This window comes from Xenopus tropicalis, chromosome 3 (genome assembly GCF_000004195.4).
Source record: "Xenopus tropicalis strain Nigerian chromosome 3, UCB_Xtro_10.0, whole genome shotgun sequence".
NCBI lineage: Eukaryota > Metazoa > Chordata > Amphibia > Anura > Pipidae > Xenopus > Xenopus tropicalis.
The window spans coordinates 141,986,704-142,007,293 of record NC_030679.2 but is presented as its reverse complement, the minus strand read 5'-3'; the positions used below and the strand labels follow the sequence as shown (position 1 = coordinate 142,007,293).

Sequence of the window (20,590 nt, the reverse complement as noted above, 5' to 3'; positions counted from 1 at the left end):
GGGATAATGTACCCCCTACTGTAAATGATAAGGATATTAGCAGTCACTGAGGGGTTCTGTGCCCATATAAAGGCACAAGGCTGCAGGCTGAGTTATACAGGGAACTCTGAGTATCACTCATGTATTATAAGGGATAATGTACCCCCTACTGTAAATGATAAGGATATTAGCAGTCACTGAGGGGTTCTGTGCCCATATAAAGGCACAAGGCTGCAGGCTGAGTTATACAGGGAACTCTGAGTATCACTCATGTATTATAAGGGATAATGTACCCCCTACTGTAAATGATAAGGATATTAGCAGTCACTGAGGGGTTCTGTGCCCATATAAAGGCACAAGGCTGCAGGCTGAGTTATACAGGGAACTGAGTATCACTCATGTATTATAAGGGATAATGTACCCCCTACTGTAAATGATAAGGATATTAGCAGTCACTGAGGGGTTCTGTGCCCATATAAAGGCACAAGGCTGCAGGCTGAGTTATACAGGGAACTCTGAGTATCACTCATGTATTATAAGGGATAATGTACCCCCTACTGTAAATGATAAGGATATTAGCAGTCACTGAGGGGTTCTGTGCCCATATAAAGGCACAAGGCTGCAGGCTGAGTTATACAGGGAACTCTGAGTATCACTCATGTATTATAAGGGATAATGTACCCCCTACTGTAAATGATAAGGATATGAGCAGTCACTGAGGGGTTCTGTGCCCATATAAAGGCACAAGGCTGCAGGCTGAGTTATACAGGGAACTCTGAGTATCACTCATGTATTATAAGGGATAATGTACCCCCTACTGTAAATGATAAGGATATTAGCAGTCACTGAGGGGTTCTGTGCCCATATAAAGGCACAAGGCTGCAGGCTGAGTTATACAGGGAACTCTGAGTATCACTCATGTATTATAAGGGATAATGTACCCCCTACTGTAAATGATAAGGATATTAGCAGTCACTGAGGGGTTCTGTGCCCATATAAAGGCACAAGGCTGCAGGCTGAGTTATACAGGGAACTCTGAGTATCACTCATGTATTATAAGGGATAATGTACCCCCTACTGTAAATGCTGGTCCTTCCCAGGATCCCCTTTGGTCCGACTCTGGCCGTATCTGTTTGACTGTACATATATATGACTGTGTATAGAATACAGAATTCTACGTGTCACTGTTTCGCTTTTGTGTTCGGTCTCAGTAAGTTTCTCCAGTTGAACTTTCCTCTTTTGTGGTGAGAGCCGTGCATGTCAGCCCTCCTCCGCCCCCCCCCCCCCCCCGAGGGCTCCTTTCCGCTAGACAAGGTGCTGACTGCTCCCTCCCCGACACAGAAGCCCCTGCGGCCATGGACACGTGCGTACAGTACCCCATGTCGGTGTTCTCAGTGCAGGGGCAGATGGCTCCCGTTGCCCAAAATCATCAGCCCCTGAAGAAGCAGAACAAGATCATCGGTCAGTGGGCGATTAACCTGGCACTGATGGTCCTTGCAATGCTGGCCCTCACCGGCGCTGCTATTGAGATCTACATTCTGAGAAACCTACAGAGAAGTCTGGAATCTACACAAGAAATGGTAGGTCCTTTGGGGCAGATAGAGGGGGGCAAGAGGGCAACGCGATGGTGGTCCTATAAGGAATATGGGTAACAGAGCAAGATTGGGAATAGAGTAATACAGTACTGATCTACTGGTGGCGTCAATATTATGGGTTACAGCGATCCTCTTCTAGTACGGGTATGGGATCCGTTATCCAGAAAGTTCTGAATAACGGGAAGGCCATCTCCCATGGGCTTCATTATAAGCAAATAATTCTAATTGAGTATTCTTCACAACAGACCTCATAGTATCAGGAAGATGGGTAATGGAGAAAATACTCCCTACTCGCCAGTATTAGGAAGGTATAGGAGTACAACAGTCCTCTATAGGATCAGGGGAATGGGCAATAGAGTAATGCTCTGCTGGTAGCAATGGGAAGGTAAATATGTGGGTATCAGATAGGGGGTAGCAGAGTAATGCCCCACTGCTAGTATCGGGGAGTAAGAGAATGCTACACTGAGTAATGCACTTGGTAACATCACAGAGAAATGTTCTGTTGGTAGCATGAAGGAAATGGGTAATGGAGTAAAGATCTGGGGGTACTTTCATAATTAGAATAGTATTTTGCTGGTAGTGCCAGGAACATGGGTAATGGGTCACTGCTGGAAGTATCGGGATAACTGGGAAGAGCACTTATCTGCTGTTAGTATCGGAAAGAGGGCAAAAGGAGTAATGGTCCAATGGCAATATCAGGTAAAAAAGCAAAGCAATGTTCTGGTACTGGTATGATAAAACGTATATTGACTTTGTAATAGTGAATATCGGTGTCGGACTGGGGTGCCCACCAAGAAAACCTAGGCCCTCTCCCCTTCTCTGTTCACTCAATCTCTTAATTACTTCTTTTTACATACTATTATCTATCCTTTCCTCCATTCCTTCTGTTTCTTTTCATATAGAACTGAGTAATGGCCATGCTCAAGGCAAATGGTTGGGTTGGAAGGAGGGCCCACTGACACCTGGGCCCACTGGAAAATTTCCTGGTATCCTGGTGGGCCAGTCCGACACTGGTGAATATTGTCTTGTTAGGCCACGGAGCTAATTAGTCACCATTTATTATGGCCGTGCCAAGTCATATCAGGGCACAATGAGACGTACAAGGGACAGGCAGGGGAGTGATATAATTACACTGGTGATTTGATTCAGCTAAAGGTAGCCAAACACACTAAGATCCCCTTGCTTGGCGAGGTCGCCAAGTGGGCGGATCTTCTCCCTTTATCCCCACCTACGGATGGCCGATAACATGCTAATGGGGCTAATTGGGGGCCTGGGGCCAAACAATCGAATTAGAACAATGAGTATAGGCATCAGTCGGTTAGGGGGCCGCATCAACGAGCTGATGTGATCCCCAATACGACTACATTTTCTGGCCAAGATCTGGCCAATTTCAGCCCAGATATTGGTCTGGCAGGATCGTCGCTAGTGCCCATATACAGGCCGATAAGCTGCTGAATTGGTCTAAGGGACCGATATTGGCTGCTAGAATGGAGTTAGAATTGTATGGCCGCCTTTAGGCTAAGGACCCACAGAGCAAGTTAGTTGCCTGTGATAGATCACTGCTACCTTGGGTGACTAGCCACTTCAAAATGCCTTCCCATAGGTAACAATAGGAGTCGCCAGTGGAAAGGCAGATGTTTTGGCTTTATGAAATTGCCTTGTTTCCTCCTTCGTGCGACTTCGTAAAGCCAAAGCTTTTCCATCACCAACTCCTATTGTTACCGGTGGAAAGGCATTTCAGAGTGGTTAGTCGGCAGAGGTAGCAGCGATCTATTGCGGGCAACTAACTTGCTCTGTGGGTCCTTAGCCTTAACTGAATCCAATAATCAGTGTTTTTATATCTCTCCCCATTCCTGTCCCTTGTACGTCTCATTGTGCCCTGATATGACTTGGCATGACCATAATAAAAGTAGACTAACTAGCTCAATGGCCTAACAAGACAATTTTCACCAGTGTCCCACCAGGATACCAGGTAAACTCCCGGTGGGCCAGGCGTTAGTTTTTATTGTTAGTCTTATTGTGCCCTGATATGGCTTAGCATGACCTTTATAAATGCCTTCATTATGGAACCATGGTCGCAGGAATGTAATTGTAAGGTGTATGGCCACCTTAGGGCCCTCTAGAAACCCAGATACCAAGGACTCACTCCCAAAACAATGATGTTTATATGAAATCAAGGGCTGAGGAGACTTGAGGTAGACCTGGGCCAACTAGGCCCTGCACCACTGAGAGATCCCCTGGCCACCGTAGGGCCCTCTAGAACCCCAAATACCAAGGACTCACTCCCAAAACAATGATGTTGATATGAAATCAACGGCTGAGGATACTTGAGCTAGACCTGGGCCAACTAGGCTCTACACCACTGAGAGATCCCCTAGTAGTCTGAAGGGCTAGTCCAACCCTGGCATCATCAATAGTCAACATAACAATTATCTTTTATTTACCAATAGCTTACAATTTAGCCATCTATGTCTTCCTCTAGGAATGGTTCATGACTCCGGACCTTGTGGAACAACAACAGTCCAGGTTTTCAGGCTAAGACCTAAGAACCAGTAGATAAAGCAGCGACTGACCCTTCTGATGGTTATACCCAAGCTTTGATGAGCTGGGACCCACTGACCTATGGGTAGAAACACATAAGAATTTAAACCATTTCCCTTGTTAATTGACTCTAATGTATTGTCTTTTCCAGATGCATGAAAATATTGAAGCACAATACATGACTAAATCAGGTAAATCTATTATTTTCCCAGCATTCATTGTGTTTACCCATTAAAGTAATGGTTTCTGATGATAATGTTGATGTCAGATCACAAAGTGAGGAGCTGGTCAACTCATTGGTCATCATTATGCTGAGAATAAGTAAACTTAATGAAATAAAATTGGGGCCATACAGAGACAGTTCTCAGTAGAATCCAAAAATTCATTATAGTTAACTGTGAGTGATCTTAAAGGCAAACTAAACCCCCAAAATGAATACGTAACCAACAGATAGTTTATATCATATCAAGTGGCCTATTAAAGAATCTCCCCAAACTGGAATATATATATCAGTAAATATTGCCCTTTTACATCCTTTCCCTTGAGCCGCCATTTAGTGATGGGCTGTGTGCTCCCTCAGAGATCAGCTGACAGGAAGTGATGCAGCTCTAACTGTAACAGGAAGTAGTGTGGGAGCAAACTGCAGAACTCTGCCCATTCATTGGCTGATGGGGCCTAGCATGTATGCGTGCCTTGGCTTGTTTGTGTGCACTGTGAATCCTATGATCCCCGGGGGCGGCCCTTAGTACATAAAATGGCAGTTTTCTATTTAGGATTACCCAATGGCACATACTGCTAAAAAGTATATTTATATGAAAATGGTTTATTTAGATGAAGCAGGGTTTTACATATGAGCTGTTTATGCAATATATTTTATAGAGACCTACATTGTTTGGGGTATAGTTTTCCTATAAGTATAGGTACTTTGGGTACTTTCCCTTTACTCCCTGGAGTAAGCACCAGGATATCTCGTCTATAGATGCTTTAAAATGATAAATTACATTAATACAAAAACAATACAGCTACAAAATCCCCTAATTTAGGGGGAAAAAAGCCCCGTGTCCCATTCTAGGTAATAAGACCCATTGGTTCTGCCTCTTCCTGCCTCCACCACAAGCGCTAAGCCTGTAAAACTTCCCCTGACCCATTTATATTTCCTTTATTTCACTGAGATACATTTTTTCTCACACCTTAAGTACCGGTGACACGTTTGGCTTTCCACGTTTATCTGCTCCGAGAATTATGGACATTGTTTCATGGGACTTTTCTTATATGTTACCAAATATGTATTTTTTTGACCGTGCATCTCGATAGAACGTTTTCAGACGAGTGCGGCCACATTTTCTTTGATAAAATACATATTAGGTCTATCCCTATGAAAATGCCAGTGCTCTGATTGGTTCCAAGTTGGTCTAGCTCTGTTAAAGTTCTATTTCAGTAGTTACAAGTTGTATCTGAGTGGAAGTTCTACAGCTTTGATTACTCAGAAGCTCTGTGAAAGCTCTGTTAAGGTGGCCATACATGGTATCTCGCCAAACGAGAGGATCTTCTCCCGATATACCCTCCTAAAGTGGGCAATATCTGGCTAATTAGGGCCAAACCATTACATTTCAGTGGCAGGCATAGACACCATTGGACTGAGGACCACATCAACGAGCCAATCCGCCATCTCCAAACCGACGCAAAATCAAACCTGCCTGATCGAGATCTGCCCAATTTTAGGCCAGGTGTCGGTTGGGTAGGCCCGTTTGGGGTGGCCATACACAGGCAGATAAGCTGCCAAATAGGGTCCTGAATTGGCAGCCGAAGTCTGCCCATGTATAGCCACCTTTAGGGTAAGAACCCACGGAGCGGTTGAGTCACCTGCTATAGATCTTTTCCAGTGGAAATCCCTTTGCGTCACTTTGGTAATCCGAAGTTGAGCGAAATTGCCTGCAGGAGGAAACTTCAGATTACCGAAGTGATGCAAAGGCTTCTACTGACTCCTACTGTTGCTGGTGGAAAGCCTTCTTGGAGCGGTTTGTCACCTGCGATAGCAGAAATCTATTGCAGGCGACTCAACTGCTCTGTGGGTTCTTACCCTAAAGGTGGCCATACACGATGGCGAGGTCGCCAAGCGAGCGGATCTTCTCCCGATATCCCCACCTACGGGTGGGTGATACCAGGAAAATGTAGGCTAATTCGATCGTTTGGCTCTGGGGCCAAATGATTGAATTATAATGGGAGCAATGGGCGCAGTTGGTTCGGGGACCGCATCAACAAGCCGATGCGGTCCCCGATCCGACTAAATCTTTTAACCTGCCCGATCGATACCATGCCAATTTTAGGCCAGATATTGGTGGCCCTGCCCCTACACGGGCCGATAAAATGCCGAATCGGTCCCCATACACGGGCCGAGTGTAGCTGCCGATATGGGTCCCTTAGACCAATTCGGCATCTTATCAGCCTGTGTAGGGGCACTGTCGACGGGCCTGGCTGACCGATATCTGGCCTGAAATCGGCCAGATATCGATCAGGCAGGTTAAAAAATCTAGTCGGATTGGGGACTGCATGGTTGATGTGATTCCTGGACCGACTTTGCCTATACCCGTCATTATAATTCGATCGTTTGGCCCCAGGGCCGCTTGCTTGGCAACCTTTACACTCATTGTTTACAAGTTGGATAAGACCTTTGAAAGTGCGAATGAGCCTATTGTTACAAGTTTACTTAGCCTTGTAGAGTTTTAATGACATTATCACTAGTTTGCAAAGACATACAGTTCTAGATCTGCAGAGATTGATGTATATCTTCTTTTAATCTCCAGATGAAGCAAAGAGCCCTCCAGTACCCTCAGCTCATGTTACAGGTAAGTCAAATGTTGAGTATAAGATAGTATTTCACTTGTGTTGGGATTTGAATTAGAAGGATAAACAATACAATGTTTATTGAGGAAATTGTAAATGGAAACAGAGTAAAACAGTGATCCCCAACCAGTGACTCGGGGGCAACATGTTGCTCCCCAACTCTTTGATGTTGCTCCCAGTGGCCTCAAAATAGCCCATTTTTTAATCTCTTTCTTGGAGACAAGTTTTGGAAGCATAGAAATCCAGATTTATTCCTAGCAGAGCCTCCTGCAGGCTCACAGTCTACACAGGTCTACCAAATAGCCAATAACAGCTCGTACTTAGCACCCCCAAATAATTTTTCTCATGTTTGTGTGGATCACCAACACTTTTTACATCTGAGTGTGGCTCACAAATAAAAAAGGTTGGGGATCCCTGCTGTAGAACATTATAAATAGTAATAAACGGTGACTAGAAAAGGCCACATGAAGCAGTGGTTGAATTAGAGATACAAGCCCATCAAGGTCAACTCTTTGCTCAAAGACACATCTGACTCAAAAAAAATAGCTCATTTGGATATGTATATTGCCACTGAATGCATTTGATCTTACCCTTCCTTCCTTTATCCTCATTCTAGATTGCAAATTGACAAACCGGTATCCTGAACAACAGCTGTTATGGGAGCCAAGGCAAGGTTCTTCATTTCTCAATGAGATTCAGTACAGGAATGGTTCTCTCCTCATCAACAGGACTGGGACCTACTTTATCTACTCCAAGCTGCAGCTGAGGTTTCTGGACTGCCCCAAAATGGCTGACTCCAACTTCTTTCAACATGGAGTGTACAAGAAAAGTCCACACCTACAGGATAAGGAGATAATCCTTATGGAGAATAATAAGCAGTTCTGCGAAAGCCAAGGTGCTAAGATGTGGGTAGGAAGTAGCTTCCTTGGAGGTACATTTGTGATAGAGCAGGGTGAAGAAGTGTATGTCAAGATGTCCAATAAAGAACTCATCCAAGTCAAGGATGGATCCATAACTTTTTTTGGTGTTTTCATGCTTTAAGGAGGAACACTTTAAAACTGATATTTCCTGCACAGAGAGGTCTAGACACTGTGAACGAACCTCAGTCAACACTGAAGGAAACTCCATAGGAGATAGGAAATCATCTTACAATGAACAAGGCATCTTGGAACACGTTGTCTTCAAGCAGGCCAGACACATCCCACAAGGAAACAGAAACTAAATAGGAAACACTGTTATGTAACGGACAGTCTGGACTCTGTAGACTTTCCTCGTGTGAAACCAACTTATTTCAGACCAGAGAGCTGGTCTGGGAGCTCGGAAGCTGATTGTCGGGTAGCTGTTCCATTTCTCTCTGCTTATGTTCCATTGTTCTGGTGATCTATCTCCTCGATGAATCATAGCTGTGGCCCTCTCCTTCCCTGCCCCCGTCCTCTCTGTCAAACAAACACACTCATTTGTCACTAACCACAAAGTCAAGTAAAAGTTATCTATAGAAGCGACAAACCACAAGAGGTTGCATGCACAATGCTTAGCCCCTATCTCTCGCTCTGACAGGTTTCCTCCTCTGACAGGTTAGGTCTCGGTTTTGTTTGCATGCCCAGACCTGCACTAATATAAGCACAAAGTGCAAGTCATTCTGCTACTTTAAGCTGTCAAATCCCAGAATCCACCTGCAAGTTAAGATGGTGTAGGACTGCTGGGGGGTTAATTTTCCATAAATGATGTAGGGACGGAACATGATAATGGGGAATCCATCAAACTATAGAGACTAATGCTTTATTTACCAGTAGGTCCTTCCAACAGACACGAGGACACCCACTCTGTTTAGAAGAAGGGAGGTTCCATCTAAATATTCTGAAGGGATTTGTTACTGTGAGAGCTGTGAAGTTGTGGCATCAGTGGTACTGGCTGATACATTAGATAGGTACAAGAAGGGGTTGGATGACTTTTTAGCAAGTGAGGGAATACAGGGCTAGGGGAGATAGCTCTTAGTACAAGTTGATCCAGGGACTGGTCCGATTGCCATCTTGGAGTCAGGAAGGAATTTTTCCCCCTCTGCGGCAAATTAGAGAGGCTTCAGATGGGGTTTTCGCCTTCCTCTGGATCAACTAGCAGTTAGGCAGGTTAAATATAGGCATTATGGTTGAACTTCATGGACTTACATATTTTTTCAACCTAACTTACTATGTTACTAAAGGAGAACTAAAGCCTTAGTAATAAGTTGTCCACACTCCAGATCCCCTCCCCAAATTGCACCACGTAGGACACCCTAAATGCAACTGTTTCCTCTACCTTGTTCTATAAAGTAGGGTTGGTAGGTAACATCTTGGCCACTTTAGCTCCTCTTCTTGATGATCACCGACGCTGAGCATGAACAGTTGACGCCATGTCCACTTGTGCCCTGAGTTTTCCCTTGGATGGTGATCCTCTTCTCTAATAACAACTAACCAGCCTAGGGTACTTGACTGGGGACCAACTTCTTGTGAAGGATTGGGCATGTGTAGTACTATCTAACGTAAGTGAATCTCCTTTCTGTGCATGTTCCCACTCCAAGCTCTCACAAGGAAAACCCCGGAGTTGGTATTGCAGTGCTCCCCTTGCAAGAACCTCAAAGTCTCGAGTTTGTTTCTAATGGTGGCCATACATGGGCAAATTTAAGCTGCTGATTCAGGTCCTTCAGCAGCTTATCTGCCCAAGTATGGGGACCTCCTAAAGGTGCCCATACACGGGCTGATTCTAGCTGGCGATATCAGTCCCTTAGACCAATTCAGCAGCTAATCGGGCCGTGCATGGGCACTACCACCGGGCCTGCTCGACCAATATCTGGCCTGAAATCGGGCAGATATCAATCGGGCAGGTTAAAAAATTTAGTCGGATCGGGGACCGAATCAACGAGCCGATGAGGTCCCCGATCCGACTAAATTTTTTAACCTGAACCGACTTTGCCTATACCCATCGTTATAATTCGAACATTTGGCCCCAGGGCCAACCGATCGAATTAGCCTGGATTCTCCCAATATTGCCCACCCGTAGGTGGGGGATATTGGGAGAAAATCCGCTCGCTTGGCGACATCGCCAAATGAACGGATCTGAAGGTGTATGGGCACCTTAAGAGCCTCCCTTATCGATATCTGCCCTACAATTGGCCAGACGTTAGGGGATTACATCAGCTCATGTATGCGGTCCTCACTCCAGTGGGTCCTATTCCCGTCATTGTCATTGGTCCAAGGGCCAAATGAATGGATCCACCCTAGGAGGGCATATTGGTGGAAAGATCCACTTGATTGGGGACCTCGCCAAACGAATGTAGAGAAGAAGTGCTAGTCTAAGGCAAGAAAATGTGCATTTTTCACACTGGGAGGTGCAACTGAAGCAGCTGAATTGTCCGACACCTCTTTCCCTTTTTCCAAATGTTCTCTGCCAATCTAGTTCAGTCTCCACATCATTTAGAATTTATCTTAATTACATTTTCTCGCCGCTTAGCGAGAAAATGAATTTTTGCCCAGACATTAGGCCTTTTAACATTTAACGGGTCAGTCTGGCATCTAAATTACATTTTTTTAAATTGATTTGTACATTTATTTATTGTAAATGGCTTTAGCGCAATACCATTTGACTGTATTTGTTAGTCACCTTAACAAAATATTGACATTTTAAATTATTTTTATACGTATAGGGTTTTTTTTCATAATCAATAAAAATGGGTTTTATTTAAAATTATTCTTGGATTCTTTTTTTTGTGTGTGTAGGATTGAGATGTGCAAGAGCCTTGAACCAGGGCAGCAAAGGGCCCCCATCCAGAAAAAGTGTCCAGCTGTGTCCATAGGCCATATGTCTGTCCATGCATGAGTGCCCTGGATGCAACGACAGATGGAGCCTTGAAGTAGGGACCTTGAATGGCCTAACATTGGGAAATGTGCCTTATGTGGCTTTGGGTCGTGGCCATTGGACGTGGCACAGCAGCACAGTAAAGGTCCCCATACATGGGCCGATTCTAGCTGCCGATATTGGTCCCTTAGACCGATTCGGCAACTTATTGGCCCATGTAGGGGTATTAACGATGGGCCTGCCCGACCGACATCTGGCCTGAAATGGGCTAGATCAGGTTTAAAAATTAGATGGATCGGGGACCGCATCGGCTTGTTGATGCGGTCCTTGAACTGACAGACGCCTATACCCGTCGTTCTAATTTGATCGTTTGGCCCCAGGGCAAAACTGCTGAATTAGCCTGATATCGCCCACCCCTAGGTGGGAATATCAGGAGAAGATCCGCTCGCTTGGCGACCTCACCAAGCAAGCGGATCTTAGAGTGTATGGCCACATTAAGTGTTTTGCACAACTGTGTTGCTTTAGCCTGTGTTCTGATTGTTCTGTTTAACAGAACCATGGGCAGCTTACGCCAGACAAGGGGCAAGTATGGAGACTACAGCAGGACTACAATTTTCCAGCATTCCCTAGAAGCAAAGCAGGTAGGGACTCTGGAAGTTGTAACTATGTGACTGCATATGAGACAGATGGGACTTGTGCATAAGATTATGTACATGGCACCACCAGACCTGAAGGCAACCTGTATTTCACATATGTTGGGGCTATGGTCAGAAGCAATTATAGGTAGGTGGAGTGGATGTTTCTCCTACTCCCATGTAACTGGAGGAGTCCAAAGCCGGACTTGGATTTCTTACTATTGAGTGCTATTCTGATACCTACTGGGAGCTGCTATCTTGCTCCCTTCCCATTGTTCTGCTGATCGGCTGCTGGGGGGGAGGGGGGCAGGATATCACTCCAACTTGCAGCGCAGCAGTAAAGTGTGACTGAGTCTGAGCTTTCAGCCAGCGCTACACATTAGAACTGCTTTCAGCTAACCTATTGTTTCTCCTACTCCCATGTAACTGGAGGAGTCCCAAGCCGGACTTGGATTTCTTACTATTGAGTGCTATTCTGATACCTACTGGGAGCTGCTATCTTGCTCCCTTCCCATTGTTCTGCTGATCGGCTGCTGGGGGGGAGGGGGGGGGGATATCACTCCAACTTGCAGCGCAGCAGTAAAGTGTGCCTGATTCTGAGCTTTCAGAAGGAGCCGGCGCTACACATTAGAACTGCTTTCAGCTAACCTATTGTTTCTCCTACTCCCATATAACTGGAGGAGTCCCAAGCTGGACTTGGGCCTAAAGAGAATATAGAGTATAGAAAGATAGGGGAAGGTAGGCCAAGAAGGTCAAAGTAGACCAACATGGTGACAGTAGGACAGTGTAGCAGAGGTCAGTTTTCTTTTATAATATTTGTTTATTACGTATTTTATTTTGGCTAGAGTTCCCCTTTAAGACAGCCTGAAGTGTCACTGCCTCCCTCCTTCCCTTTAACCGCAGGCACCCACTGCCTGACTATAAAGCAGGGCCTTTCCCTCGCTGTTGGATGATAAAGCCCTCAGCGACTTTCATGTTACCACAAAGCCATGTGACTGCACAGAACAATCGCTTCGTAATCTTTCCCCACATGACTTCTGTTTGCTGAGTCGGGAGAAAGAGAAGTGTCTCGCAGTGAGAGGGGGAATTGCACTCACATTCGAGTTTCAGAAGAGAGATACAGTAAACAGCAAAAATCCAGCAATCTTCGGAAAGATGGAGGAAGTGACATCACAGCTGAGAATGTGACATCATAGCCAAAATCCCATACACTAGGCGGCTTTCTAAAAACCATACAAACCTATCTACTTTCTTTTTACAGAAAACTCATTTTCCCTGTGTAATAAACATTATGGGCAAAATGGGGGGGTGAGGGGTGGAATTATGGGGCAAAACATTCATTGGAGCAAATTATTCCTAAAGTGCAGATCCCCATCTCTCTCTATATAGTATTTTTTTATTGGCTCCAGTAGTGATGAGCACATTTTTTCTCCAGGCATGTATTGGCTGTGAATTTCCTCATCTCGCCATGGGCTAATTTCTTTTTTACGCAAAAAATTCACAGCGTTAAAAATTTGCCAAGTGAAAAAAAAGTTGTGGTCACATTAGATACGTTTAGGGTCGGACTGGGCTGCTGGGTCACCGGGAAAAATCCCGGTGGGCCCCGGCTCTAGTGGGCCCCTGAGGCTGGTTTCACTTTGGGGTAATAATTAATCCTATCTGTTAAAATGGCCCCTTTATTGGGGCTCCCTATAGATCCTCTCAGGTCCCTGTCTGTGTTTCTAATGAGGGGTGGGCGTGTCCTAACGGTCCCTGCCAGTTGGAGGGACAGCCCTGCAGCCATACAAGCACAGACAGGCTTCAGTTCCCTATCAGGTCAGCCTAGCTGCTGATTGGTTCCTATCCTACAGCGCAGTGTGCTGAGTGCCGCCGCCCCCCTGCACAGCCTGGGAAAGGAGCAGCAGGAAGTGGAACAGATGGGCGGGGCTAGTGGAAAATTTCTGGAGAAATTTTCAATAAATCAGCCCCAAACATTACTTTATAAAGCCCATTCCTTCTATATTTAGATTCATTGGCACAATATTGTTTCTGACTAGTGATGAGCGAATCTGTTCCGTTTCGCTTCGCCGAAAAATTCGCGAATCTTTGAAAAGATCCGCGAATCTTTGAAAAGATCTGCGAAACGGCGACAAAAAAAATTGTCGCCCGCGGCTCTTGTTTCGTCGCGCGGCTCTTGTTTCGTTGCCCGCGGCTATTGTTTTGTCGCGCGGCTATTATTTCGTTGCGCGTGGCTCTTGTTTCGTCGCCCGCGGCTCTTGTTTCGTCGCGCGGCTCTTGTTTCGTCGCCCGCGGCTATTGTTTTGTCGCGCGGCTATTATTTCGTCGCCCGCAGCTATTATTTTGTCGCACGGCTATTGTTTCGTCGTGCGCGGCTCTTGTTTCGTCGCGCGGCTCTTGTTTCATCGCCCGCGGCTATTATTTTGTCGCCCGCGACTATTCTTTTTTGACGCCGGCGACAATTTTTGGACGTGCGGCGAATTTTTCCGCGGCGAAATTTTTCATCCGTTTCGCGAAACAATCCGCCAATGGCGAAACGCGGAAATTCGCCGCGAATCCATGCCTGGCGAAACTTTTCGGCCATCACTATTTCTGACACAACATTCAGTGCTACGTGCTATTTAGTACATAACCCCGGCTGTGTGTGAAACAATACACCGGGCGAAGAGCCAACTTTCTGCACGGAAACCAATGTATTTACCAATATAATGGCTCCGGGCTGCACAGAGGAACCCGAGAGAATTTAGCTTATAGGGCTTATGCCCTAATTGGCTTTACATTAGCTTTAATGGCTGCTCATTAATATTTGGGGTAAGAGAAGTATTTGCCCTTGTTAGGGGGGGGATTTGGGGTGTTAGGGGGGGATTTGGGGTGAGTGCTTATTTGTGCCCTGGGTACCCCTGGAACTATAGCAGGGTGACTGTTACCCCAATGTTTCTATATATCTGTAACCTTGTTATGGGCTAAGGGGGCCCAGCCTGAAGGCCAGTTAGGGGGGGATTTGGGGTGAGTGCTTATTTGTGCCCTGGGTACCCCTGGAACTATAGCGGGGTGACTGTTACCCCAATGTTTCTATATATCTGTAACCTTGTTATGGGCTAAGGGGGCCCAGCCTGAAGGCCAGTTAGGGGGGGATTTGGGGTGAGTGCTTATTTGTGCCCTGGGTACCCCTGGAACTATAGCGGGGTGACTGTTACCCCAATGTTTCTATATATCTGTAACCTTGTTATGGGCTAAGGGGGCCCAGCCTGAAGGCCAGTTAGGGGGAGATTTGGGGTGAGTGCTTATTTGTGCCCTGGGTACCCCTGGAACTATAGCGGGGTGACTGTTACCCCAATGTTTCTATATATCTGTAACCTTGTTATGGGCTAAGGGGGCCCAGCCTGAAGGCCAGTTAGGGGGGGATTTGGGGGGAGTGCTTATTTGTGCCCTGGGTACCCCTGGAACTATAGCAGGGTGACTGTTACCCCAATGTTTCTATATATCTGTAACCTTGTTATGGGCTAAGGGGGCCCAGCCTGAAGGCCAGTTAGGGGGGGATTTGGGGTGAGTGCTTATTTGTGCCCTGGGTACCCCTGGAACTATAGCAGGGTGACTGTTACCCCAATGTTTCTATATATCTGTAACCTTGTTATGGGCTAAGGGGGCCCAGCCTGAAGGCCAGTTAGGGGGGGATTTGGGGTGAGTGCTTATTTGTGCCCTGGGTACCCCTGGAACTATAGCAGGGTGACTGTTACCCCAATGTTTCTATATATCTGTAACCTTGTTATGGGCTAATGGGGCCCAGCGTGTGGGCGGCAGCAACCCCAGTGGACCTCGAACACCCAGTCCAATGCTGAATAGGACCCCACTCTCTTGCCCAGGGCCACTAACTACAGCCCTACACCTGCGGCATTGGACATGCCCAGCTGCAGTACAGGACTCTCCCCAGCAGATGGCAGATTTTAGTAGCAACATAGGAAAAGGCAGACTCCGAATTTCCAGTCAGCACAGAGGGACAATAAATAGAATAAATTTGTGTGGGGGATCCACAGTGTCCTGGAAACACCTCAGCCCCTTGCCATGCATTAAAAATAGAAGGAACAGCACTTTCTCTTCCATAAGCAGTCACACCAGGAGATACCCAGTGGAAATTCACAGAGGCGTCAGAATGAAAGAGGAAAAGCAGAATGTTCAATGCTGTGCAAGCTCGGCTGCTCCGGAGTGGGAAGGGAGGGGGGACGAGAGGGTTAAGTGTGAGTAATGGAATAGAAACAGAATGTGTATATGTATGTGGGAGTGTTCTGGGGGAGGGGCAGTGTTTACCAACATTTAAATCATTTTGCTAATTGTGACAAACAATTGGCCTGAATTCTTCATTGTACCCCAGGGTAAGTTCCATGTATAATACCCCAGCTACCAGAAGCGTCAATTCCATATGAAATACCCCAGAACACAGGGCAGGATAAATACAGTGCCAATTCCATGTATAATACCCCAGAACACACAGCAGGATAAATACAGTGCCAATTCCATGTATAATACCCCAGAACCCACAGCAGGATAAATACAGTGCCAATTCCATGTATAATACCCCAGAACTCACAGCAGGATAAATACAGTGCCAATTCCATGTTTAATACCCCAGAACCCACAGCAGGATAAATACAGTGCCAATTCCATGTATAATACCCCAGAACCCACAGCAGGATAAATACAGTGCCAATTCCATGTTTAATACCCCAGAACCCACAGCAGGATAAATACAGTGCCAATTCCATGTATAATACCCCAGAACCCACAGCAGGATAAATACAGTGCCAATTCCATGTATAATACCCCAGAACCCACAGCAGGATAAATACAGTGCCAATTCCATGTATAATACCCCAGAACCCACAGCAGGATAAATATAGTTCCAATTCCATGTATAATACCCCAGAACTCACAGCAGGATAAATACAGTTCCAATTCCATGTATAATACCCCAGAACCCACAGCAGGATAAATACAGTTCCAATTCCATGTATAATACCCCAGAACTCACAGCAGGATAAATACAGTTCCAATTCCATGTATAATACCCCAGAACCCCCAGCAGGATAAATACAGTTCCAATTCCATGTATAATACCCCAGAACTCACAGCAGGATAAATACAGTTCCAATTCCATGTATAATACCCCAGAACCCACAGCAGGATAAATACAGTTCCAATTCCATGTATAATACCCCAGAACTCACAGCAGGATAAATACAGTTCCAATTCCATGTATAATACCCCAGAACCCACAGCAGGATAAATACAGTGCCAATTCCATGTATAATACCCCAGAACCCACAGCAGGATAAATACAGTGCCAATTCCATGTATAATACCCCAGAACTCACAGCAGGATAAATACAGTGCCAATTCAATGTATAATACCCTAGAACACACAACAGATAAATACAGTGCCAATTCAATGTATAATACCCCAGAACCCACAGCAGGATAAATACAGTGCCAATTCCATGCATAATACCCCAGAACCCACAGCAGGATAAATACAGTGTCAATTCCATGTATAATACCCCAGAACTCACAGAAGGATAAATACAGTGCCAATTCCGTGTATAATACCCCAGAACACATGGTAGTATATATACAGTACCAATTCCATGTATAATACCCCAGAACCCACAGCAGGATAAATACAGTGCCAATTCCATGTATAATAACCCAGAACACACAGAAGGATAAATACAGTGCCAATTCCATGTATAATACCCCAGAACTCACAGAAGGATAAATACAGTGCCAATTCCATGTATAATACCCTAGAACACACAGCAGATAAATACAGTGCCAATTCCATGTATAATACCCCAGAACACACAGCAGGATAAATACAGTGCCAGTTCCATGTATTATACCCTAGAACACACGGCAGGATATATAGAGTGCCAATTCCATGTATAATACCCTAGAACACACAGCAGATAAATACAGTGCCAATTCCATGTATAATACCCCAGAACCAACAGCAGGATAAATACAGTTCCAATTCCATGTATAATACCCTAGAACACACAGCAGGATAAATACAGTGCCAATTCCATGCATAATACCCTAGAACACACAGCAGATAAATACAGTGCCAATTCCATGTATAATACCCCAGAACTCACAGAAGGATAAATACAGTGCCAATTCCATGTATAATACCCCAGAACACATGGTAGTATATATACAGTACCAATTCCATGTATAATACCCCAGAACCAACAGCAGGATAAATACAGTGCCAATTCCATGTATAATACCCCAGAACACATGGTAGTATAAATACAGTGCCAATTCCATGTATAATACCCCAGAACACATGGTAGTATATATACAGTACCAATTCCATGTATAATACCCCAGAACACATGGTAGTATAAATACAGTGCCAATTCCATGTATAATACCCCAGAACACATGGTAGTATATATACAGTACCAATTCCATGTATAATACCCCAGAACAAACAGCAGGATAAATACAGTGCCAATTCCATGTATAATACCCCAAAACCCACAGCAGGATAAATACAGTGTCAATTCCATGTATAATACCCCAGAACTCACAGAAGGATAAATACAGTGCCAATTCCATGTATAATACCCCAGAACCCACAGCAGGATAAATACAGTGCCAATTCCATGTATAATACCCCAGAACACATGGTAGTATATATACAGTGCCAATTCCATGTATAATACCCCAGAACCCACAGCAGGACAAATACAGTGCCAATTCCATGTATAATAACCCAGAACTCCCAGCAGGATAAATACAGTGCCAATTCCATGTATAATAACCCAGAACTCCCAGCAGGATAAATACAGTGCCAATTCCATGTATAATACCCCAGAACACATGGTAGTATAAATACAGTTCCAATTCCATGTATAATACCCCAGAACCCACAGCAGGATAAATACAGTGCCAATTCCATGTATAATACCCCAAAACTCCCAGTAGGATAAACACAGTGCCAATTCCATGTATAATACCCCAGAACACATGGTAGTATAAATACAGTTCCAATTCCATGTATAATACCCCAGAACTCCCAGCAGGATAAATACAGTGCCAATTCCATGTATAATTACCCAGAACTCCCAGCAGGATAAATACAGTGCCAATTCCATGTATAATACCCCAGAACACATGGTAGTATAAATACAGTTCCAATTCCATGTATAATACCCCAGAACCCACAGCAGAATAAATACAGTGCCAATTCCATGTATAATACCCCAGAACTCACAGCAGGATAAATATAGTTCCAATTCCATGTATAATACCCCAGAACTCACAGCAGGATAAATACAGTTCCAATTCCGTGTATAATACCCCAGAACTCACAGTAGGATAAATACAGTTCCAATTCCATTTATAATACCCCAGAACTCACAGCAGGATAAATACAGTTCCAATTCCATGTATAATACACCAGAACCCACAGCAGGATAAATACAGTTCCAATTCCATGTATAATACCCCAGAACACATGGTAGTATAAATACAGTTCCAATTCCATGTATAATACCCCAGAACCCACAGCAGGATAAATACAGTGCCAATTCCATGTATAATACCCCAGAACTCACAGCAGGATAAATACAGTGCCAATTCAATGTATAATACCCTAGAACACACAACAGATAAATACAGTGCCAATTCCATGTATAATACCCCAGAACCCACAGCAGCATAAATACAGTGCCAATTCCATGCATAATACCCCAGAACCCACAGCAGGATAAATACAGTGTCAATTCCATGTATAATACCCCAGAACTCACAGAAGGATAAATACAGTGCCAATTCCATGTATAATACCCTAGAACACATGGTAGTATATATACAGTACCAATTCCATGTATAATACCCCAGAACCCACAGCAGGATAAATACAGTGCCAATTCCATGTATAATAACCCAGAACACACGGCAGGATAAATACAGTGCCAATTCCATGTATAATACCCCAGAACTCACAGAAGGATAAATACAGTGCCAATTCCATGTATAATACCCCAGAACACACAGCAGGATATATACAGTGCCAATTCCATGTATAATACCTCAGAACACACAGCAGGATATATACAGTGCCAATTCCATGTATAATACCCTAGAACACACGGTAGGATATATAGAGTGCCAATTCCATGTATAATACCCTAGAACACACAGCAGATAAATACAGTGCCAATTCCATGTATAATACCCCAGAACCCACAGCAGGATAAATACAGTGCCAATTCCATGTATAATACCCCAGAACACACAGCAGGATAAATACAGTGCCAATTCCATGTATAATACCCCAGAACACACAGCAGGATAAATACAGTGCCAGTTCCATGTATTATACTCTAGAACACACGGCAGGATATATAGAGTGCCAATTCCATGTATAATACCCTAGAACACACAGCAGATAAATACAGTGCCAATTCCATGTATAATACCCCAGAACCCACAGCAGGATAAATACAGTGCCAATTCCATGTATAATACCCTAGAACACACAACAGGATAAATACAGTGCCAATTCCATGCATAATACCCTAGAACACACAGCAGATAAATACAGTGCCAATTCCATGTATAATACCCCAGAACTCACAGAAGGATAAATACAGTGCCAATTCCATGTATAATACCCCAGAACACATGGTAGTATATATACAGTACCAATTCCATGTATAATACCCCAGAACCCACAGCAGGATAAATACAGTGCCAATTCCATGTATAATACCCCAGAACACATGGTAGTATATATACAGTACCAATTCCATGTATAATACCCCAGAACCCACAGCAGGATAAATACAGTGCCAATTCCATGTATAATACCCCAGAACTCACAGAAGGATAAATACAGTGCCAATTCCATGTATAATACCCCAGAACTCACAGAAGGATAAATACAGTGCCAATTCCATGTATAATACCCCAGAACACATGGTAGTATATATACAGTACCAATTCCATGTATAATACCCCAGAACCAACAGCAGGATAAATACAGTGCCAATTCCATGTATAATACCCCAAAACCCACAGCAGGATAAATACAGTGTCAATTCCATGTATAATACCCCAGAACTCACAGAAGGATAAATACAGTGCCAATTCCATGTATAA

The 20,590-nt window shown here is 44.5% G+C and overlaps 1 protein-coding gene across 1 annotated transcript; it reads left to right on the top strand.

Annotated features, from left to right (window-relative positions):
- The first annotated feature begins 1,010 nt into the window (after window positions 1-1,010).
- Window positions 1,011-8,790, top strand: tnfsf14 (TNF superfamily member 14). Its single transcript, XM_031899487.1, has 4 exons — window positions 1,011-1,559; window positions 4,267-4,306; window positions 6,920-6,961; window positions 7,576-8,790. The coding sequence occupies exons 1-4, from the start codon at window positions 1,335-1,337 to the stop codon at window positions 7,998-8,000; spliced, it is 732 nt and encodes a 243-aa protein (XP_031755347.1). The 5' UTR covers window positions 1,011-1,334; the 3' UTR covers window positions 8,001-8,790.
- The last annotated feature ends 11,800 nt before the right edge of the window (window positions 8,791-20,590 follow it).

Bases quoted from the DNA above. Each gene is read 5' to 3' on its own strand.
- tnfsf14 (XM_031899487.1), top strand. From the start codon at position 1,335: ATGGACACGTGCGTACAGTACCCCATGTCGGTGTTCTCAGTGCAGGGG. The intron at 4,307-6,919 runs GTAAATCTATTA...TTTAATCTCCAG, and splicing joins ACAATACATGACTAAATCAG to ATGAAGCAAAGAGCCCTCCA. The intron at 6,962-7,575 runs GTAAGTCAAATG...TCCTCATTCTAG, and splicing joins ACCCTCAGCTCATGTTACAG to ATTGCAAATTGACAAACCGG.